Source organism: Euleptes europaea, chromosome 3 (genome assembly GCF_029931775.1).
Source record: "Euleptes europaea isolate rEulEur1 chromosome 3, rEulEur1.hap1, whole genome shotgun sequence".
NCBI lineage: Eukaryota > Metazoa > Chordata > Lepidosauria > Squamata > Sphaerodactylidae > Euleptes > Euleptes europaea.
In genome coordinates, this window is record NC_079314.1 from 5,615,236 (window position 1) to 5,639,554 (window position 24,319).

The window sequence follows — 24,319 nt, forward strand, 5'->3', positions numbered from 1 at the left end:
CTCCCCCCCAATCATCACTGGTACATCAGGAAGTGGTTCAGGATGCCACTCAGGGGCAGGCATGTGTGGCTTCAGCAAACTGACGTGAAAGACAGGATGGACTCTCCTGAGTGATTTTGGGAGTGAAAGTTCCACAGTGACTGGGTTGATGATATGAGCAATGGGGAAGGGACCCACGCACTTGGCACTGAGTTTGTTACACGGGCGGTTGGACCGTAGATTCTTGGTGGACAAATAAACCATGTCTCCTACTGAATAGTCCTTGCCCGGTGAGCGATGCTTATCAGCTTGACTTTTGTATTTACGTTTAGCTCGCTCTAGATTACGTACCAGCCAAGGCCAGGTTGGTTGAATCGTGTGCACCCAGTCAGCAACACTTTCTCCCCCCTCCACCCTGGAGACATCATTATGGCTTATGGGACCAAAGTCTTGCCCATAAACGGCCCGAAAGGGGCTAAATCCAGTTGATTAATGCACAGCATTATTATAAGCATATTCAGCAAAGGGTAACAATTCAACCCAATCATCCTGATGATAATTAACATAACAGCGTAAGTAGCATTCCAATACAGCATTTACCCGTTCGGTTTGGCCATCGGTTTGGGGGTGGAAAGCACTTGAGAGTCCTTGTTCCACCCCCACTAATTTTAAGAAAGTTTTCCAGAACTTAGCCACATAGCTACTTCTGCAGTCGCTGATCACCTTGCGCGGAAAGGAATGTAGACGGAAGACGTGACACAAAGAGGCGGGCCAGTTTTGGGGCGGATGGGACACCTGTGCAAGGGACCAGATGCACCTGTTTAGAGAACAGGTCCGTGATTACCCAAAGTACAGTTTTCCCCTCTCTGAGGGGGAGGTCAGTCATAAAATCCATAGCAATAACCTCTCAAGGTCTAGTGGGGGTCTCCAGCGGCTGCAACAATCCAGGAGGCTTCCCTTGGCCCCTTTTTACCGTAGCACAGACTGAGCAACTGCGAATGAAGGAATCCACGTCAGTTCGCATGCCCGCCCACCAAAACTGCCTCCGTAACAAGTGCAATGTTTTTAGAAACCCAAAGTGTCCCGCGGTCTTGGCTCCATGGACCAGCTGTAGGACATCTTTTCGGAGCTCTTTAGGCACGTACAGCTTAGAGTCTTTGTACCATAAGCCTCTACGTTCAGTTAGAGCGGAGGGGAAGGTTTGTTCAGGGAGTTCGGCTTGGTACGCGGAACGAAGTGAGGTTAAAAAAGAGTCTGTGAGATCCAACCCATCTGGCGGTGTGGGCTCTGTGGTGGAATGAGGGGACGTCCCTGCGGGGGGTTGGACGGCTGGATTGTCCGAGTGACTGGGTGCCGACGGAGCTGGCAAAGGAGGCGAGGGGGTGGCATGGTCGGGCTGACCAGTGTGGTTGGGTTTGAAGTGTCCCCCCCTTGTGGGGGTTGCGGTGGGAGCCGGGTTTGCGCTTGGGTTTGGACTGCTAGAGTGGGTAGCAAACCCCTTTGAGCAGGAGTGAACAGGGACTCCGTGGGGCGTTCAACCTTGGCTGGATATTGGGGAAGTCTGGATAGAGCATCAGCCAGGACATTTTGTTTCCCCGGGACATGTTTCAATACGAAACGGAACTGAGCAAAGAAATCTGCCCAGCGAACTTGTTTCGCGGACAGTTTCCAGGCCCCCGTGCTTCCAGGTTCTTCTTTTTTTTTTTTTAACTTTTTATTATTTTATTTATATAATTGGAGGGTACAGGAAGAGAAAAAAGGGAAGGGGTAAACGTTATCATTATAAAAACAATACAGTATTGTAAAATGATTTCTGAATAGAACATAATTACAGAATATCTTTAGTTTGTTATACTTGCATCAGGCTGATTTCTAATATTTTAAAAATTCATATTCTACTTGGCAGTTAATTGAGATAAGAAAATATAATACAGAGTTTATTATAATGTTTAAACATACTTCGTTTAGGTTAGCTGCATTTCATGTAAGTATAGAAAGACGCCCACTTCTCCTCGAATTGCTCAGTAGATTCACTAGGTTTGGGATTTAATTCAAAAGTCATTTTGGCCATGGTTGCATATTCCAGAAGTTTTTCTTTCCAGTCATCAATTTCAGGTATGTGAGTTTGTTTCCAGGTTCTTGCTAAAATTGTTCTGGCAGCTGTTGTAGCATATTTGAAGACGTCATGCGATTTCAAAGGTAAATTTGATGGCACTATACTGAGTAGATAAAATTTAGGATCAAATGTAAACTTCATATCTAACATCATCTGTAGTTCCCGATGAATTCTTTTCCAGTATAGTTGTAGTTTTGAACACGTCCACCAGACATGAAAGTAAGAGCCGTCTGACTCTTGACATTTCCAACATGCACCTTTTTTCCCTGGAATTGTCATCTGGGAAAGCATATTAGGAGTCAGATACCATCTGTAAAAAGTTTTGTACCAATTTTCTTTCACTTCTTGACAGACAGTATATTTCAATTCGGAAGAACAAAGTTTTTCCCATAGGTCCATGTTGATCATTTCTCCGAAATTTTGCATCCACTTTATCATATTTGTTTTCACTTGTTCTTCTTCTGTATCGTATTTCAGGAGAAGCTTGTATATTTTTCCTAAGACGTGTGAATCATTTTTAGATATTAACTGCTCAAATTCTGTTAATTCACGAAATGGTTGTGGGTATAAACAGTCTTTTTGCAAATTGGACCTCAATTGTAAATAAGTTAACCAATTCAACTTTTGAAATTTTTCTTGAAGTTTGATCATGGTCTTAATTTCTCCCGTGGACTCTATCATATCATTGTAGGTAAAATGAACACCCGGTTTCAGTTTAACATTATCGTGATAAGCTTCAGTTGGTGACATTATGGGTGGCGGAGAAGGACATTCTCTTTTTGTATCTTTTCCACACTTTCAGTAACACTGTTTTGACATCGCAATCTTCTGATACTTTGTCTTTTTGAATTTTTGATTTGAAGTCCCACAAAACTTTATGGAAACTTGTCCCAAGTCCGCCCGCTCTAAAATAACATGCCGGCTTTTAGGATGTTTTATCCATTCGGTTATCCAAGTTAGACAGGCAGCGTGGTAGTATAATTTGAGATTAGGCAATGCCAGCCCTCCTCTTTTCTTTTCGTCTTGAAGGACTTTAAATCTGACTCTCGGTTTTTTCCCATTCCAAACAAATCGGTTAACTTGTTTTTGCCAGTTTTCTAGTGTCCTATCAGGGATGTCAATCGGCAAAAATTGAAATAAAAAATTTAGTCTAGGAAGAACATTCATCTTTATCGTCGATATCCTTCCTATCCATGAGATGTTCATTTTTGACCATAAGCTCAAATCTTTTTCTATTTCTCCCCAAATTTTCAAGTAGTTTGACCTTAGAAGTGTATTGTTTTGTGAGGATATGTTGACACCCAAATATTTAACTGGTTCTTTAGTAATTCGACATCCGGTGATATCTTCAATATGCTTGTCTTCATCTGCTGTTAGATTGAAAGTCAAAATTTTCGTCTTCGTTTTGTTAAGTTTATAACCGGAGTACTTTGCATATTCGATGAGGTGATTATAAACATGTGGAATTGTTTGTTCAGGGTTTTGACAAATTAAGACAACGTCATCTGCGTAGCTTTTGATTTTGTGTTCTTCATTTTCTATTGTTAAACCTTTGATTTTTGGATCATTTCTTATATGGTTTGAGAGGACCTCCATTGATAAATCGAATAGAAATGGAGAAAGAGGACAGCCTTGTCTTGTACCTTTTGTAATGTTTAATTCTGTTGACAACTGACCGTTGATCAAGAGACGAGCTCTTTGCGCCGAATATATCGTGTTGAAAACTTTAAGTAGAGTTTCTCCACAATCCATTTGTTGTAATGTTTTAACAATAAAGTGCCAAGAAACGTTGTCAAAAGCTTTTTCTGCATCTAAAAATATCATTGCTGTTTTTAATGATTTTGACTTTGCATATTTTATTGCACTAAGAACCAGTCTCACATTGTCTCTCATTAGTCTCTTAGGAATAAAACCTGTTTGATCTGGATGTTCCAAGTTTCCGATATATTTTTGAAATCTTTTGGTGATTATAGAGACAAAAATTTTATAGTCATTGTTCAGTAACGATATTGGTCTGTAAGCTTGAGGAAGATATTGATCTGCAGCTTCTTTTGGGATCAAAGAGATATGTGCTTCCTGCCATGACAGAGGGATCTTGCCGTGTTCAATTACCTCGTTGTAAAGAGAGAGTAAAACCGGAATTAGTTGTTGTTCTAACAACTTGTAGTATTGTGGTGTTAAGCCATTTGGACCAGGTGCCTTGTCTGGTTTTAAATTATTAATGGCATCTACAATTTCTTGAGTTGTTATCTTCTGGTTAAGAATCTCTTGTTCTTCTAGTGATAGTTTAGGTAGTTGTGCATCTGCTAAATAAGTTGAAAGTCCTTGTTCTCGCAGATCATCTTTCGAGTAAAGTTACTTGTAGTACTCCACAAATATTTTTTCGATTTCCTCTTGTTTGTTGTAAGTTATCCCGTTAGCTTTGGCACCGATTATCTTCCTTTTCTTCTCTTGTTGTCGAAGTTGATTGGCTAGGAAACGACCTGGTTTATTTGATCTTTCAAAAAACCTTTGCTTAGCATATTTGACTTTTATTTTGATTTCTTCTGTTTCTATCAACTCTATTTGGTGCTTAGTCATCTTAATGTCATGTAGAATAGTTTTATCTGGCTTAATTTGGACTTTCTTTTCCAGTTTTCTTAATTGATCTTGTAATTCTTTGATTTTCTTCTGTCTTTCTTTTTTCTTTTTGGAGTTCAGGGCTATCATTTTCCCTCTTATAAAAGCTTTGCTGGCGTCCCATATAACAAGATCGGACATGTCTTCTGTTTTATTTAAAATAAAAAACTCTTTCAGATCATGCTTGCATTGTTCGAATGTTTGCTTATTCCGCAGTATTTGATCATTCATCCGCCATCTTCTGATCCCTGTTTTGCCTCTTATCAAGGTCAGTTCAATTGGATTATGGTCTGACAATATCCTGGGTGCAATATGTATCTTCTCCACACTTGTTGTCATTGATCTGGAGGTCCAGCACATATCAATTCTTGAGTGTGATTTGTGACGATTTGAATAAAAGGTATAATCTTCTGTTTTTGGATTTTTCATTCTCCATATATCAATTAAATCAAATTCTTTTATTGATTTAAAAACACTCTTCGGCAACTTCCCGGATGTGCTGCTATGGGTCTTGTCAATCGTGGGGTTCGCAACTGCATTGAAATCTCCTAAAATTATGATTTCTCCTTGATGGCATTCTGCAAGATTCTTAAACAATGTTTCGTAGAAAGTTTCTTTAGCAGCGTACGGAGCATAGATATGTGCTATTGTGAAGCAAATTCCATCTGATCCAAAAAGGATTAAAATCTGATAGCGTCCATCTGGGTCTGCTATGTGGGTTTTTACTGTCAGAACTTTCTCATTGATGTAAGTGGCTAGGCCTCTCTTCTTCACCTGAGCCGATGCGAGATAAGGAGTTCCAAGATGATTTATGTGTAGAATTTTTTCATGATTTTTTTTTTATATGGGTTTCTTGAAGACAAACAATGTCTTTCTTTTGCTTTTTTAGGCTATGAAAAACTCTTTTTCTTTTGTTACGAGAATTAAGGCCGTTGATATTCAGTGATGTTATCTGTAAATGATTCATGATGAGATTAAGATTCAATTCCACAAAGCAGCTGCTTGATTTGATTTGTCTCCTTCAGGAGTCTTCTTGTATTTTCTGAGTTCTCGCTTCTCAAGCGGTTGTTTTTTTCCCTTCTGAGTCGGTTGGGGTTTGCTAGGGCCTTCTTCTGGGGAATCTTCAGAGTCTTTTGGAGCAGTGTCTTCTAAAGTTTTTATTTCTTCAAGTAAGTCTTTTGCTTGAAGTTGGTTATGGATTATTCTTTTCCCTTGCGGCAAGGAGATCTCTAATGAATATGGAATAAGCCAACGAAACCTAATTTGTCGCTTAGCCAATTCTTGCTTCAAATCGTTGTACTCTTTTCTTTTTGTTAGAACGCTTCTCGGAAGATCAGTTAAGATCTGTATTGAGTTCCCTTCCCAGATCAATGGGTCGTCTCTTTGTGTCTTTAGCAGCAAATCTCTGGTTCTTTTGTGAACAAATCTCACCAATATATCTCTTGGTTTTTTATACTTGGTGGCATAGAATGAGTTTATTCTATAACAGAATTCCAAAAGAGTATCGTCTTCTTCAAAATCGTAATTATCATGGAGTAGTGTCCTAATATCTGATTCTAGGCTTTCTTTCCCAAAGTGTTCAGGAATCCCGCGAAATTTAATGTTCTTGTCCCTAAGCTTCACTTCGTGAGCGTCAGCTTTGATTGAAAGATCTTGAATTATTTTCGATTGTTCCAGAAGTTCTGTAGTATGTTGTGTTACTGATGTCTCGATTTCGACTTGCTTGTTTAATTTTAACAATTTCTTGAGAGTTAAGTTCAAGTTTCTCTTCAACCTTAGAGATACTTTGAAGCAACTTTTTGTTCTGAATCTTGTATTGATTTCTGTAGAGAAGTTTTCATATCCAGTATCATCTCCTGTGTGCGCAGAAAAAAATCTTGACTTTCTTTGGCCATGACCGAACTTTTATTTTTTTCGTCCTGTGGAGTCTCTGATGTAGGCTTAAATTTTGCAACGTTAACCTCTTGTTCTTCTTCTTCGGAGACTACGAATTCTTCTAAGAATTTTTGTTGTTGTTTACCTTTCAGCTTCTGCGATTGTCGATGTGCAAAACTTGTAAATCTCTTCCTCATAGTAATTAAAAGGAACCTGAAAAAATATCAGTTCAAATTGCACACACTAAAAGTTGTGGTATTCTGTTCACTCTCCCTCCCACAGAACATAAAAAGCAAATATATTTAAATCTGACAATTCATTACTTTACTGTGCATTCAATATACTAGATCAAATCACAATATTAGTTTATATAGTTTCAAAAATAAAACTGATTGGATTATATATCAATAGTGAAATTAGTCAGTGTATTTTAAAAAGGAGGTTATATAAATTGCATATGAAAAAATCAATAATAATTCATTTATTATCTCCCTTGAAGCTCAAGCTATGATTGTCAGTGATATATTATTTTAAAAGTTGATATGTCGTTGAATAAAAAAAAACAAAAAAAACCCAGAGTCTCAGTCTGGTATAGGATGGAGATAGATGAGGGAAATTAACTGCAGTTGATCCAACAGCCACAGGAGGGCAGCAAAGCGTTCTTTAATTCTTTCAGAAGGAGAAACGAAAGTTAACTTTAACAGCCAGACTCCATTTTTTTCCCTTTTGCACCGTTTCAAGTCCACTTCAGATCAAAAGCCTTGCAGCAGAGAAGTAAAAAAAAAGAAAAGAAAAAAATATAATCCTGGGGGCGCGGAGCTAAATCCCATACGAACGTTGTAATTCTTGGAGGGGGGTCGAGAAGAAAGCAGGGAGGAAACCGAATCTCCAGCTGGAACTGCCGCTGCGCCGCCGCGCCGCCGCCGCCACCTCTTTGCCCGGTCTCCTACAGCCCGCCCTGCCCCTATCCGCCCGCCCACACCCGGGTGGGCCAACAGGACCAGGGCAGCTGCACAGAGACCCACGATTGATTCCCGGGACGGACACCCAGAAGGGAAGCCTCAGCCGCTTCCAGCTTGAAACATACAGCCACAAGAAAAATTCCCCCCCTCCTCTCCTCTCTCTTCTCCCCTCCAGTTGTCTTCGCTCGAACGCAGCCCCCTCCAACAGGTATTCAAACTCAGTTCAATATTAGAATGAGTTCTAAAATTATTGTAATTCTTGGTTTGTTTTTATATTGTTTTAAAAGAGTTCTTTAAAAAACGGAAGTGGGGGGGAGGGAAGGTTTGAGTGGACGGCCGCCATAGTCTCAGTAGACTCACCCCCAGCTGCTTCCTTCTTCACCAGACGCACATCGGGCATTTTGCTGGCAGTTGGACCCCCGGAATTGGACCGGGGGGGGCTTTATGGAGGGTCTCTCCTATATGGCCCACTCCCCCCAGGCCTGGGGGGGTCTCCATGGAAGCAGTTGGGAAGCCGCGAAAAGCTCGCGTCTGGCGAGCTCAGTCTCCGCCCGGAAGTCCCTGCTTCCAGGTTCTTGTGATCGCTCCACACTTCAAAAGGGACATTAGACCCCTCCAAAAATTGTCTCGACACCGTAAGGGCATGGTGGACGGCAGCCGCTTCCTTTTCCCAGATTGGCCAGTTGAGCTGAGATTGCACGAACTTTTTAGAGAAGTAAGCGCAGGGATGCAGAAGACTATCCCCCCCGCTGTAAAAGTTGCCCCCCCATTGCCACGTCTGAGGCGTCAAACTGAACTATAAACATTTGATCAGGATCGGGATGCTTCAACACTGGTTCAGAGGTAAACAGTCGTTTGAGAGTATCAAAGGTGGTTTGGCACTGGGGGTCCAGTCGATTTTGGCTGAGGGCAACGTGGCGGCGGTGCCCTTCCCCTTAGTCTTAAGGAGATCCGTGATGGGGAGTACGATTTGAGTAAAGTTGGGAACGAACCCCCTGTAGAAGTTAGCGAACCCAAGACATTGCTGAACCTGCTTATGGGTGGAGGGTGGTTCCCAATCGGTTACCGACTGTACCTTGTCAGGATCCATGGTAAGTCCGTGGTGTGAAATTATATAGCCCAGGAAGGTTAACTGTGTTTGGTGAAACTCACATTTAGACACTTTAGCATAGAGCTGATTGTCTCTGAGGCGTTGCAATACTTCTCTCACCAAGGCAACGTGTTCGTCCATAGTTTTAGAGTAAATAAGAATATCATCCAAATAAACCACCACGCCCCTATACAACAAGTCATGTAGGATCTCATTAATGAATTGCATGAAGACCCCTGGGCCCCCTTTTAATCCAAAAGGCATCACTAAGAATTCATACATGCCAAAGCAACTGGAAAAGGCAGTGAGAGGCACGTCGCTCTCTCGAATCCTGATTCTGTAGTAGGCTTCTACCAAGTCAAGTTTTGTAAAAATGCACCCTTCCCTTAATTGTCCCAAGAGATCCGAGATCAGAGGGATGGGATAGGCATTGGATTGGGTGACTGCACTGAGTTTCCGAAAGTCGATGCATAAGCGCAAGTCACCCGTCTTTTTGCGCACAAAGAAGGCAGGGGCCGAAGAAGGGGCGGTAGACGGCCGAATGAAACCCCTCGCTAAATTCTTGTCCAAGAATTCACGTAACACGGTACGTTTGGTAGCCCTCATGGAATAAATCTTACTTTGGGGCAGTTTTTCATTTCCCACCACTTCAATAGCACAGTCTGTCTGGTGGGGGGGGGGGAAGTACATCACATTCCTGTACATCAAAAACGTCCAAAAAGTCTCGATATTCAGCAGGTAGAGGAAAGGGCGAGGGGGGGACTAAAGTTGAGGCCGATGGAGGTGCAACAGCTACCTCGAGACGGTGTTGATCACAATTAGGATCGGAGAATTTTATAGTTCCACCCCCCCAGTCAATACAAGGGCTGTGCCCTTTGAGCCAGTTGATTCCTAATACCACGTCGTATCTGATAGGTAAAGTCAATTTGTTCCCAGTGGTGGCCGACGCCCATTGCTAACCCGCAAGTGTGACGATCCACTGGGCCCCCTTTAAAGTCACTGCCATCCATCTGGGCGAACTGGATGGGAGCCGGTAGGGCTACTGACTTGGCTTTGAGCGCCTTGAAAGTGGTTTCGTTGATCAGGGAGCGGGCACACCCAGAGTCTATAAGTGCTTTAACTTAAAGGGGGCCCCTTTATGGTGTTGTAACACTACGTCCACATATACAGTCTCTTCGACCTCACTCACCTTCACCGGAGCGTTGGGTTTTGCAGGAATAGCTGCGAGGGTCGGCGGTGTCGCTCCACTCACCGCAGACCCTGCCTGTTTTTTGACAGATCCAGAGGAGATTCGAGATTCAAAGCCGGGGGGTCCCAGCCTATGTCCTCATCCAAAGATGGCAAGTTGTCCCCCAGTGGGGCACTTGTAATCCGGAACCCCGATGGGTTCGTTGGTGCAGGATTGAGGGGCGCTTCTCCGATGTGGAGAGCTGATGGCGCGGTCCATCCAGGAGCAGCGCTACGGTTGGCCGTGGTGCCTCTGCGCTGAGGTCGCCCCCGATTCCGGGGCGGTCCATCTTGCCGAGGAGGGACCAACCGGTCTGGCCGAAGCGGGCAGGCGGCTGCAAAGTGGCCCATGGTTCCACAAACGAGACAGGCTCCCCTCTGAAACCGAGATGTGAAGTCTTGCAAGGGTAGAGCAGGTCTCCGCGGTGTAGGAGCTGTGGCTTTGGCCAGGGGCTTTTGAGTGCCCCCTTCCCTGGCTTGATGGCGGGCCAGCGAAATGAATTGGCGGCGACTCTCCACTTCCTCGGCCAGTAAAATCCATTCTTCAAGAGTGTCTGGGTATCGTTGCATATAAGCCCAGTTCAATATGTCAGGATGTAAGGCTTCCTGGAAATAATGTATTCGGGTGGCCTCAGTCCAGTCCACTATTTTACTGGAGAGCCTTTGGAACTCGTCTGTGAATTCCCGCACCGGCGTAGAGCCTTGTCGAAGTTGCAGGAGGGCTGCCTTGGCCTTTTTTCCCAGGAAAGGGTCCTCAAAGCGGCGCCGTAATGTTCGCATGAACTCACTGAGCGAGCGTATGTATCGGGCCCGAGTGTCAAACTGGAGGACCATCCAGTCAGCGGCTTTTCCAGTCAAGAGGGAGGCAGCAAAGCGCACCCAGCTGTCTTCGGTAGGGAAGTGCTGTCCCTGTTTCCGCATATAACTGTCCACTTGGTGTAGGAAACATGGTAGGGCTTTGACCGAGCCGTCGTAGGTCACTCTCAACCGAGGTTGCTTCCATTGTATGGGCAGGGGAGCAGGCGGTTGCCCTGGAGGCGGCAAAAACGGTGCTCCAGGGACCGGCAACACCGGGGCTCCGGGGGCCGGCAAAGCCGGTGCTCCGGGAGCCGGTAAAACAGGGGCTCCAGGGGCCGGCAAAGCCGGGGCTCCGGGGGCCGGCAAAACCGGGGCCCCGAGGGCCGGTAAAACCGGCTGAGCTGGCACCGGTTCGGCTGGGGTAGTTAGAGCTTGTTGCAAACGTTCATTTTCTCGAAGCAATTGTTCCATTTGGTCCTGCAGGCGGGCCACACGATCATTCAAGTCCCGGTTTTGGCCCCGCAAGAGACGCATTTCATCTCCAGCTCCCCCCATGCGTCGGGACTGGCTGACCCGAAGACCAGTAGCCCAGTGAGGTTCCTCACCATATAGGTCTTCCTCATCCGAGAAGTCCGGCTCAGTGAAGCGACCTGCACGCCGACGTGAACGTTGCGTGTCGTGATATGGACCAAAACTCAGAGAAAATGAGGGGATAAATCCAAAGTCAGTGCTGTCTTTGGGACGTGCGTCTGTGAGCGTGCGGGCTCGAATGGCCGCCAAACGTTGCTCCTCTTCTTGCGCAGCCCGCGCCCGAGCTGCCACATCCGCAGCCCGCAACTGTTCCTCGGCCTGTCGGTGGTCTGCGAGCACTTGGTCGGCCTTGAGCTTGGTGGCAATCACCGTAGTGACAATCGGGAGAGCTTCGTTCTCCAAAAGCAGAAGGAGTTCAGAGGAATCTGTTAGGTCCAATAACGGTTGAACCCGAACTGCCAGAGCAGCAGCGTCTGCTCCAAACTCAGGAGTTAAAAGTTTCGTGAGGTCAGCCACCGTGACCGTAGTCGAGGTCAGCCCCAGGAACAGTAAGGCTGTTCGGGCCGCTACATCCTGTGCTTCTTTCAAGCACAAGTTGGGATCAGGAGCGGTTGGGGCCTGAGTCTTCTCCACCCGTGATCCCGACATGGATCGGGGTGGAACGGGGCTGATTGGGGCTGCTACCAGTTCTGATTGTTCTTCACGTATAGTTAACCCCGCTAGCAAACGGGTCAAAGTTACTAAATCCTCTTGCGCCAGTCGAACTTCCTCCACCAAGCCGTCCAGTACGCGGAGTTCGTGGTGGGCACTTTGGTCTGCATCGGGGTCCGTCCAGGGGGTCGTGTCAGCTAGACGCCGCCACTGAGCTCGAAGGAGTACAATCAGGCGATTGACCTCAGCATCCGTTCGCAGCGCCTCAGCAAGGATGTCATCTAGTAAAGAAGGGTCGTCGGGGTACTCGTCCGACGGTTCCAATGGAGGGTACCAAGGTCCAGGACCCTCCAGGGTTTCGGCCAGAAACCCTCTACCCGGGGAGCATCACTTCTGCTCCCACCCGGGGCCTGGGCGAACCCTCCGGGGCTCCAGCCACAGGCAATTCACTCGGAGAGCACGTCCCCTGCTCCAATCCGAGGCCCCGGCGAACCCTCCAGGGCTCCAGCCAGGCAGGGAAAAATAGAGAAGTGATTCGTGCCAAAATGTAAGCACTTGTCCCATGGTAATCCCACAAACAGCATCCAGAGACAGAGTCCAAAAGAAAGCTGATTTAATGGAAAACATACAGGTATGTAGAGCTTACAGGTACATTGGCACGAATGGCAATTGGGAGCACAGGGTAGGCCTATAAGGGAAAGCATTACTCACAACAGGTCAAGGCGGCCCCCCTTCTACTGAGGAACAGTTCCCACGGGAGATAGCACTGGAACAGGAATTCAGCAGTTAGCAAGCTTGGGCTTGAGAGGCACCTGGTAGAACCGAAAGTAAACAGTCAGAGTCTGACAGGCTGCTTAGAGCTGTGGAAAGCAGGCCTGACAAAATGACAACCTGAATGGGTTTATATAATATTGAACACTATCTGTGGAATTTACAACATGAATTTGTTGGATAACTATATTTTGAATATCAACTTGTAACTTGAATTTGTTTGGCTCATCCATAACCTGAATTCATTTAATTTTCTCTAAAAATGTGTCTATTTTGGAACTTTACCTGGTGAATTGACCACCTGGGTTTTGTTTGTTTAATTTAAAGAGATTGATTTTAGAAATCCACGAATGTATTTAATAGTATTTTTTATAAGAACCTCCAGGTGGGGGCTGGAGTTCTCCTGGAATTACAGCAGGTCTCCAGCCAACAGAGATCAGTTCCCCTGGAGAAAACGGCTGCTGTGGAAGTTTGTTTCTATGGCACCGTACCCTGCTGGAGTCCCTCCTCTCCTCAAAGCCCAGCCTCTGCAGGCTCCACTCCCAAAATATGCAGGGATTGTCCAACCCAGACCTGGAAATCCTGCCTCCCTGAGAAATGGCCAGTGGCAGAACCAGAAGCCTGAGCGCTTCTAACTTCTCTGGCAACAAGACACTTGTGGGGTTCCATGAACATACCATTTGCTATGGGGGGTGGAGGGAGAACTGATAATGCTTTCCAGAATACTCCCTCCACCCATGCTCATGTTGGGCAATATTATAAAAAATACCAATGGTCTCTCCCTCCTGATAAATAGCTAAATTTGGGGGAATTGCAGATTCTGCTTCTTTCCTCCCCCACAGCTGATTCTTATCCTAAAGCATCCATCAGAAGCACACTCATACCCCAAAGAAAAAAACAGAGGCACGTCCCAGCATTTCTTTTCCCTTTTACCTCTATTACAAAGAAATCGTTAAAGCCCGTGTCCGACAAGAGGATGACCTTGTTGTTAGGAATTCCGCCGAGGATGAGCACGGGGGCTTGTCTGTAAGTCCGCCACAAGGGGCGTGACACATCCTTCAAGGACAGGTAGCCTTTCACACTGGCCATCTACACGGAGACAGCAGGAGTTGGAAGGGAGAGAGAGCACACAGACATGGTTAGCTTCCCTCCGTCACACCTGAAGGGTCTCAGTCTCAGCACAGACCGAGCAACACTTCTGGTTTTCAAACAGCCTTGGCGATGTGGGGTGATAACTGTGCCCGGCAAGCAGGGCTTGCACGACAAAGATTCAGGGGATGAACGGCATGCCCCCCTGAGCCGCTGCCACTCAAACACAGCTTTCAATTCAGTGCCATACGTTCAAGGCGGCAAGTCTTAGATGTTAAAATAGCGGAGTTGGGAGAAGGATTCGTAGGGCCCATGTCTCCAGGAGGCACAGCTTAGAGGTGGAAGGGGGGCCTTGGGAGGCGGCAGACTCATGGGGTTATCGAGGCAAGAGACTTACAGAGGTGGGTTGCCATTGCCTGCCTCTACATAGCGACCCTGCGCTTCCTTGGTGGTCTCCCATCCAACTACTAACCAGGGCCGACCCTGCTTAGCTTCTGGGATCTGATAAGATCAGGCTAGCCAGGACTATCCAGGTCAGGATTTGTGACATAATTAAGCTCAGCCTAAACCAGGAATGGCCAATTTCTGGATTCCTGGGGACACTTTCAGAGAGGGGGAAGGGGCTGGAAGCATATGTTGCCTCACAAGCACACCTCCTCAAGATAGTCTGTTCTCCAGGATGCAGAAACAGAATAGTGCAGTTGTTGTTAAACTAGGACCGGAGAGATCTGGCTTCAAGTCCCCAGTTCTACCTTGGGCTTAACCTACCTTGCAGAGCAAGGATAAAGTGGAGGAGGAGAAAAGACCTGCATAAGCTGTCCCTGAGCAGGAGCACCGAGAAAGAGCAGGATTGAAAGATAGATAATTGCTCCTGGCCCACGAAAGCAGCACTAGGGCGTCTCCCACGGACAAGGCCAGGCCTTCTGGGTATGCAGGGGACTCTGGCTACACTACCGCCCCCCCTCCCGCCCCCCGGAAATGCAATTTAAATCCCCTCCCACCCCATCACCAGGAGGGGGGTTTGGACCACAAGATTAACAGATTTACAGAAAGTGTCGCGGGGGTGTGGTCAGCCCAGTCTCTCCGCTCTCTCACCTTTCACTTGGACATTTGTAAAGAAAAATCCCTTAATATTTTTAAAAATTCCTTTGGGGGCTTTTACAGTCCTTCCCTTGTTTCTTCTCGTGACAAAAACGTACAAAGCAGAATCTGCGGCCTTTTATGCATGGGTTGTTTCCGCCGGATATGCTGCTCTCTTGATGCACAGTGTTTACACTTGAATTCTCTAATCACTATGCAAAGGGGCTTATTTATTTATTTATTAAACTTCTAACCCACCCTCCCCAGCCAAGGCGAGGCTCAAAGCAGGTAACAACATTAAAACCACAAATAACCATATAATAAAACATCTAAAACCATAAATACAATCTCACAGATTATTAAAACGGATGACCACCAGGTTATACAGTGCCTGCTGTGACATAATAGGCGCTGAAACCAAATCAAAACCAAGTCAGTTTTCCCAGTGTACTTGGGATTAAATTCTGCATTGCCAGCAAAAATGTGCAGCATCTGAACTATTGGGGAATTGGCACCGATGCCGTTGTTACTCTGCTTGCAACCCCCTCTTTTTTGGGTTCACTCATGCGCTCTAGCATCAGATCGCTAGATTCAAAGTTTAGGTATTGCGCAGACCTTTGCTGGCAGGCACCCAAAAGCACTCATCTCATTCCAGTCCCAGTTTTAGAGCCAGGGACCTCTGGCTCAGGCAGCCCTTTTACCCAGCTCCAAAGCACAGAGGAGGCAAGGCGCGGTGCGGGAAAAGGCAGCTCCTCTTCCTCAAGATGTTGCTCAGGTTGTTGCCTGTGCCACCGTCGCCAGTGCTTTGACTCTTCAGGCCCCTGCCCCTGAGGGAGCTCATTCATTTGTCTTGCCTCGTGGGGGACGGGCTGCCTCCAGCCAAACCATCCACTTGGCTCTCCAATGCCAGAGCCTGTAGGTTCAGTGCTTTGGCTCTCCTGCCTGGGGACGCAAGCCCTTCGCTTGTCTGGCACGGCACAGCTCCAGGAGGGAAAGCTGGTGGCTCGGCCACCCCAACCGGAGGCCTCAAAACGCCAGAAAGGCCAGCTGGGGCGGCATGGAGAGGAGGGCACAGAAGGGAAAAGCTTCCGTTGTGGCCGCCGTTCTCTGGACTAGGGGACATCTGCAGTGCAGAGAAGGCAAGAGCCCAGGCACAGATGAGCTAGGGGGAGGGAAAAAGCTGCTCCAGCCCCCAGTAACAGCATAACTGACAGAAAAGCCAAGCAGCACTTGGGCTGCGGATCCTTCCAGCTGGCTGGTGGGTGGTGTTGACGATCCACCACAAACGCTTGCTTTCTTCTTTCCCTGCCTCCTTCTGAAAAGTAATCAAGGCTGTTTACAATACAAAAACGATTTTCAAACTGAGTTGGAAGTCAGGCAAATGCCTTGCACCTTCCACACACACACACTTTCTCCAAGGCATCCCGGTCGACTCACACAAGCAGGTCACTAGTGTGGTGGGCTGGAGGGGGGGAGTACGAGTGGGAGGAAGGGTCGGAATTAGAAATGGCTGCCCTGCACCCAGCAGCCTATCGGCAGTCCTGCACTCGCAAATAAAAAAATGGCTTCAGGGGGAGGGACTGGCAGAAGGGGAAACGCTAGTGGGAGAGAGAAATGAGAATAGGGGTGCAGGGAAACAAAACCAAAGTTAAACCTATGCAAAGAAGTGGCAATTGTTTGGGGCTTGACACTGATATTAACCTCACGGTAAAACAGCATCCTGAAAACACAGGGGAAATGGGGGGGGGAGAGATCAAAGTGACTTCTGAAGGTCGGGAAAAATGTGCATAATGAAAACAAAGCCCCAAAGAAATCAGGGGGTGAATGCAACAGAAATAACCCCTGCATAAAAGGCCTGCAACAGATGCATAAGCAAGGAGGCCACTGCCCCGCCCTTTATCTCAGCCACTCACCCGTTCTCCAACGCTGAATTCGGGGCCCGAGTTTGTTTCTCTCAAGTAGCCGTTAATGTTCATGTACATCCTAGGGGCAAAACAGGGGGAAGGGGCCTTGAAACAACATCTGCAAGCGCTGGGCCAAAAGAGGCTTCCTGATGGGGCAGGCCTTCAGACTTCCGGAGGGCACAGCAAAGATGGCAGCTGCCCCTTTTTTGATGCCGAGAAGGAGTCCTGGGAATGGAGGTGCTCCTCTGGCCATGAACCCTGCATGCGTTGCCACTTGCCAGCCATCCTGGGCTTATTTCTCGATCTACTGCAGCATACCTTAAAGTGGGGCAGTGGCCAGGATGTGGGTTTCTGGTGGGGGCCCACTGTCACAGACACACACACCCCGCCACCTCCCCATTTGCTTACAAGCAGCCTACCTCCCCTGCTCCCAGCTTTCCCGTGTTGACGGGGAAGTATGCACAGGTGGGGCACAGTGGCATTTCTAAGGCGGCCACAGCAGCTGCACGCCCCAGCCAGCACTGTCGGGGACAGGGCGTGAACGTGGTGCAGGTGGATGTGAGCGCAGATGGTGGCTGACCTTGTGAGGGGGGAAGGATTCACAGACAGGTGGGAACACCTACAGGTGGGTGGGGCCTGGTGGTAGGCAGAAGGGGGGCCCTTGGCACTGTCTGCCTGGGGCCTCCCAAAACCTGCACTGACCGATTGGAAATGTTGACCTGATACCCAGCCTCTTGACTACGGCGCTCATGGCAGCTTATGGTTTACAATGAAACAAAACCAAAAAGCACTCTGCAGTTTAAAAAAAACACCCGCTAACAAACCCGGACAGTAGCAAATTGAAGGAGTGTGCCACTCAATGGAGCAATCGCTTTCTATGACTGGGCAGACCACACTGTGTTAGCTATCAAAAGGAGGCACGGAGACAAGGGCGGTGTCCAGAAACAAAGCCCCCACAGCCGAAGGGGCGCCATCTCTCGCTTTGGGAAGGAAGGCGCTTGGAGCTGGCCTCCATCTGCTTTGCTGCTTTAGTGCAGTCTGGGACTTTCATACCTGCGGGGACCACCTCTCCTGGTACGCCCCCCAAGAGAGCTTTATGTTCCGTTAATAGTGACCTATTAGTGGTCCCCAGTCCAAAGAGTGTCTGGCTGTCCTCAACTAGGGCCAGGGCCTTTTCAGCCCTGGCCCCGGCCTGGTGGGGTTCTCTTTCATGCGAGACCAGGGCCCTGTGGGATCTCAAAGAATTCCGCAGGGCCTGCAAAGCAGAGATATTCCGCCTGGCCTATAGTTGAGGACAGTGATGGTTCCATCAGATCTGCCCTCCCTGCTCTCCCCCACTTTTATCAAATCTCTCTAAATTATATGAGGGGTCCTGGTTGGGCGGCCGGGCTGATGATGGCCCTGGGCTCTAACGATGCACCAGTAGTTATATTGGACAGGTCAAATTTGTCGTGATTTTCATAATTTTAGATAACTATATTGTATGTTTTATTGTATTATGTTATACATAATGTTGTGAGGGATAGAAATTAAATAAATTAATAATAATGATAATGATGATGATGATTTGTTGTTCCATCTGAGCCACTAACTATGGATCTGGAATCCTTGGAGGAGTGTCTTTTCACGTGGAGTTTTTCCCCTTGACTTGAGTACCAACCTGCAGCAGTTTTCCTCCAAGCTTCCTTACATGCTTGTTTTCTGTCTGTTGTCCTTTGGTAGTTATCCAGTGTTACCTTGTGCTTTCTCAAACTGGATCAAAGGTGGACTGAGAAAGCATGGAGAGACAACCAGGAAAACGCAGAAAGACTACAAACGGAATATGAGGATGTCTGGGAGCTCAGAGGGAAAAAATGCTGCCAGTCAGCACGCAAACCACAGGAAAACATTCCTGTGAACAGACCCGATTTGCAGGAAGAACGTAAACGTGCATTTCAGACAGGACAACACTGCAAAAGTCTTCAACTAGATTGCTGCCTGCCAAAGAGGCGGGTGGGGTGTGTGTGTGCTAACCTGAGGATCTCCAGACTCATTCTCACAATGACAAACTATAGCCTGCCATGACTTCTAAACCATGCTTTTGAAAGTCAAAAGAGGGGCATCGTCCCAGTCACTGGTTTGCCAACCATCCAGGCACTGATCTTGACAGGCTTTGCTGCTGACATAGTCAGCTTTAGACATTTTCACGTGAAGCAAAAACTGCCCCTAACTGTTTGTGTGTGTTAAGTGCCGTCAAGTCGCTTCCGACTCATGGCGACCCTATGAATGAAAGTCCTCCAAAATGTCCTATCTTTGACAGCCTTGCTCAGATCTTGCAAACTGAAGGCTGTGGTTTCCTTTATTGAGTCAATCCATCTCTTGTTGGGTCTTCCTCTTTTCCTGCTGCCCTCAACTTTTCCTAGCATGACTGTCTTTTCCAGTGACTCTTGTCATCTCATGACGTGACCAAAAAACAATAGCCTCAGTTTAGTCATTTTAGCTTCTAGGGTCAGTTCAGGCTTGATTTGTTTTTTGGCAGTCCACAAAATCTGTAACACTCTCCTCCAACACCACATTTCAAAGGAATCTATTTTCTTCCTATCAGCTGTCTTCACTGTTTAGCTTTCACACCCATACATAGTAATAGGGAATACGATGGCATGAATTAATCTAGTCTTGGTGGCCAGTGACACAACCTTACACTTCAAAATATTTTCTAGCTCCTTCATGGCTGCCCTTCCCAGTCTCAATCTCCTTCTAATTTCTTGGCTGCAGTCTCTCTTTTGGTTGATGGTGGAGCCAAGGAATAGAAAGTCTTGAACAATTTCAATTTCCTCATTGTCAACCTTAAAGTTGTGTAATTCTCCTGTAGTCATTACTTTTGTTTTTTTAAAGTTCAGCTGTAGTCCTGCTTTGACACTTTCTCTTTTAACTTTCAGCAGTAGTAGTTTCAAATCTTCCCTATTTTCTGCCAATAATGTAGTGTCATCAGAATATCTCAAATTATTAATGTTCCACCCTCCCATTTCCACTCCACCTTCATCTAAATCTAATCCAGTTTTCCTAATTATATGTTCTGCATATAGATTGAAGAGATAGGGAGATAAAATACATCCTTGTCTGACGCCTTTGCCAATTGGAAACCAATCCGTTTCTCCATATTCTGTTTTAACTGTGGCCTCTTGACCAGAGTACAGGTTGCGCATCAAAACGATCAGATGTAGTGGCACCCCCATTTCCTTTAAAACCAGTCATAGCTTTTCATGATCCACACAGTCAAAAGATTTGCTGTAATCTATGAAACACAAGCTGATTTTCTTCTGAAATTCTCTCGTATGCTCCAGTAGCCAGCATATATTTGCAATATGATCTCTAGTGCCTCTTCCTTTTCTGAAACCAGCTTGAACATCAGGCATTTCTTGTTCCATATATGGTAACAGCCTTTGCTGTAAGATTTTGAGCATCACTTTACTTGCATGAGAAATTAATGTGGACTTCCGGTAGAAGCTGATCTGAGTAAGATGTCCCCCGAGATCTCTCGGGGGAAACAAGAGGCATTTTGAGTCGGGGCGCCCTTTGGAAGCCCCGATACTGATCCTAAAAAGTGGATCGGGAAGCAGGCAACCCCCTGCTGCCGAAGAAGAGCGGTTGACTCCCACTCTTTCCCCCACAAGTGAAGCTTGCACGGGGGAGAGCTGGTCGAGCTCCGCCGGCTGAGGAGGACTCCATCGCCATGAGTGCCTCACGGACCCAGCCTCCGAACTCTTCTATCTTACACTGAATATTGAACAAGAAGAACCCCGACCTCCAACACCCGAGTAAGTTACAAGAACTCCTTTTGTCTACAAATCTAATTCTCAACTACTAAAACCTTTTAAAAAACTGGCAAAAGACTCTACACCCCTCTGCCCAGGATTCCAATTGATCTTCCGACTGAAAAGGCTATTTTACTAAACTTTAAAAGCAATTAGCAGGCAAACAAAACAATCGCATAGAACTGATTGATGTGAATAGCTACCAACCGGCAGCTGCGGCATAGAAGGGGGGAGGAGGAACTCTTTACTTTCGTTTCTCCATTTCTCCACCCTAGGATAGTCCTCCAGTTACATTACTACTCAGGAAGAGGCTTATCTAGGAATACAGGAAATCACAGTGGGGGGATGGGCCAGATGTACCCAGCTGGAAGGCACAGATCTGTTTAAAGGCCCCCCCGCGCACCTTCAGGGAAGCCCCGTGAAGGCGTCCGGGGGGGTAGCCTGACGGTTATGCTGCTGCACCGAACCCCAAATTTGCTGGATTTATTTGCCGAACACCCCGAAGTCGGGGAATTCGGCTCCCCCGTTTCCCGCCTTTTTTTGAATTTGGTTCATCCCGAACAGGAAACCGCTGAATCGGGGAAATTTGGCGATTTTTCGGTTTGGGACGAACCGAATCGACAGCCCTACTCCAAGCACAACAAATCAAAGGATTACAATTTCAGGAACAGAGAGTGAAGGATCATTGGGCTGTTTTGGACCTACAGTTGAGAGAATCTAATCTACGTATACGCAATTTGCCTGAAAGACTGGGGGGCACTAGACAGACCATGATCAAATCACTTGCCCACATAGTTCAACTAAATGAACAAGAATTGGACTGTGCAATAAATAAAATATACAGGATCCCCTTGTCAACTCGAGTACAGAAAACAAAAGCCAGAGAGATTTTGATTTCCTTCTTTGATATCAGGATGAAAAATATCATCATGAAATTTCACATGGAGAATCTTTTGTCAGTAGACGACACACCGCTAATAATTCTTAAAGACTTTCCTTGCCATTTGATTGAAAAGAGAGGTATCTACAAAGACTTCACTGAGATATTGAGAAATAAGGGAATAAAATATTGCTGGTTGCTGCCACAAGGCCTTACCTTCACCTACAAACAGATCAAACATGCTATCAACTCACCTGAAGATGCCCAAAATTTCTTAACAAGAAATAATGAACTGACAGAACTTACTATAGAAATGCAAAAAGAAGAACAGACAGCTCAGGGTGCAAGGGGTGAAGATTGTCACAGACAAGAGACCATCTCAAGAAAGCCCAAAGATGACAACAGGAATTCTAGACAGAAGAAAAAGTTTAAAAAGAAAGGCTAAGAAAGCCGGAAGAATTTTAATTTGATTTTTATAAGGGGAATGGGGGGAGTAGAGGTATTACAATATTAAATTAGTTTTTTCCCCTAGGGATTTAAGTTTTTTAAGATCTAATCCATTATAATATGACAGAGATGAGTGATTGGAGAACAGTGTATTAATATATTTTGTGTTGTCTCTGTTTTTTTCCCTATGGTTTATTCTTTTTCCCCTGCTTATTGTTATTGTTATTTTATCATTAATTATGGAAAGGTACTATATAAGGGGGAACTATAACATTAAAATAATAATATATCATGATTAGAAAATGTTAATACAAAGGAGATACCAGATTAATGTTGGGAGAGAAAAAGTCGGTGGGGAAGTTCACCACATTTAATTAAATTTAATGTTGAAGACGTACACCTAAATATTTGTTAATGCTTTGTTGGTTTAAAGATTAGTTTATAGGTTGTATTGTCAAATGAGATGTGTGGTAATTATTGAAAAATAATAAAAATTATATTTAAAAAAAAGAGAGAGAAATTAATGCGATGGTCCGATAGTTGCTGCAATCTTTGATGTCTCCTTTCTTGGGAATTGGAATGTAAATGGTTCGTTTCCAGTCTGTGGGCCATTGTTTTGTTTTCCATATCTGTTGGCATATTCTTCTCAAGATTTTGATGGACTCTGTTTCTGTGGCTTGGACTAGCTCTATCGATATCCCATCTGCTCCTGGTGATTTGTTCTCCCGATTGCTCTCAATGAAGCTTTCACTTCACTTTCTAAAACTGTAGGTTCTTCTTCAAAAGATTCTTCTTGGAAAGAATCTTTTATCCTATCATCTCTTCTGTATAGTTCTTCAGTGTATTGTTCCCACCTTTTCTTTATTTTGTCCTGTTTAGTTAATGTATTTCCATGTTGATCTTTCAGCATGCCTAACCATGCTTTAAATTTCCCTTTGATTTCTTGGATCTTGTGGAACAGATCTCTTGTTCTTCCTTTTTTGTTGTTCTCTTCTATTTCTTTACACTGGTTATTATAATAGGTCTCTTTGTCTCTACGTGCGAGTCGCTGGAACGTTGCACTTAGACTTTTGATTCTATTTCTGTCACCTTCTACTTTTGCTTCTCGTCTATCCCTGGCAATTTTAAGAGTTTCCTCAGACATCCATTGAGGTTTTTCTTTTCTTTTGGCTACAGGAATAGTCTTTGCACATTCTTCCTTGATAATATCTCTAGTTTCCACCCATAGTTCTTCAGGTTTACATTCACTTGAACTCAGTAATGCAAATCTGTTCCTTACATGGTCTTTAAACTCTTCCGGAATATTGCTTAGATTGTATTTTGGTGCTATGAATGTTTTGGTGTTTTTCTTAAGCTTTATATTGATTTTCGATATTAATAATTTATGCTCTGTACCGCAGTCGGTTCCTGGTTTTGTTTTGGCCAAGAGAATAGAGCTTCTCCATCTTTTGCTTCCAATTATATAATCTATTTGATTTCTATACTGGCCGCCTGGTGATGTCCATGTATATAATCGTCTATTTGGTTGCCTGAAACATGTGTTTGCAATGAACAGATTGTTGTCTTCACAGAATTCTATGAGGCATTCTCCTGCTTCATTCCGTGCTTCTAGCCCAAATCTGCCAACAACATTTGATACTGCTTTGTTTCCTACTTTTGCGTTCCAATCACCTATGATTATCAGCATATCTTGTTTAGGTGTGTGATCATTTCTTCCTGAACACTGGCATAAAAACTTTCAATTTCTTCCTCATCAGCATCTGTAGTTGGGGCATAAACTTGAATGATGCTTATGTTGATAGGCTTTCCCTGAAGTCTGATTGATATTATTCAGTCAGACTTTGCATTATAGCTCCTGACTGCCTTTGCTACATCTTGCCTCACTATTAAAGCAACTCCGTTTCTTCTCTTTTTGTCATTCCCTAAATAAAACACTTTGTAATTTTTTGATTGAAAATGTCCTAATCCAGTCCACTTTAATTCACTTACTCCCAGGACTGAAATGTCCATACGTTCCATTTCTTGTTTAACAATTTCAAGCTTACCCTGATTCATGCTTCTCACATTCCAGGTTCCTATTATATGTGTCGAACAGCTTCTGACTTTCCTTTTGCATCTATTCATGTCAACCACTGAACGTCCTTTCGACTTTAGTCCAATCACATCATTAAGAACAGTGCTACTCGTACTTGTCCTCTGCTCTATCCCAGTAGCAGATTGAGTACCATCCGACCTGGGGGTCCCATCTTCCAGCACTATATCTTTTTTCATTTTGGATTGTCTCATCATAGGGTTTTCAAGGTAAAGGTTGGTCAGAAGTGGTTTACCAGTGCCTTCTTCTGTGCAGTACTAACCAAAGTTAGCCGTAGTGGCACTGCTGTTGTCTACGATAGATCCTCCACCAGTGTCACCTTCCACTACTGCTGCTGCCCAGTAGCTAACCTTCAGGGATTCCTCTGCCCCCATCCCCATTGGAACTGCCTGTTCTCTTCTGCGGATATGGCCA

The 24,319-nt window shown here is 45.4% G+C and overlaps 1 protein-coding gene across 1 annotated transcript in view; it reads right to left on the minus strand.

Annotated features, from left to right (window-relative positions):
• The window catches only part of LOC130474230 (cation channel sperm-associated auxiliary subunit gamma-like), an 87,410-nt gene that overhangs the window by 58,050 nt on the left and 5,041 nt on the right, over window positions 1-24,319 (minus strand). Inside the window, exons 5-6 of the mRNA XM_056845765.1 lie at window positions 16,702-16,771; window positions 13,553-13,708 (exon numbers count right to left, since the gene is read on the minus strand). Coding sequence (XP_056701743.1) covers window positions 13,553-13,708; window positions 16,702-16,771 — 226 coding nt within the window. The remainder of the gene's footprint in view (window positions 1-13,552; window positions 13,709-16,701; window positions 16,772-24,319) is intronic.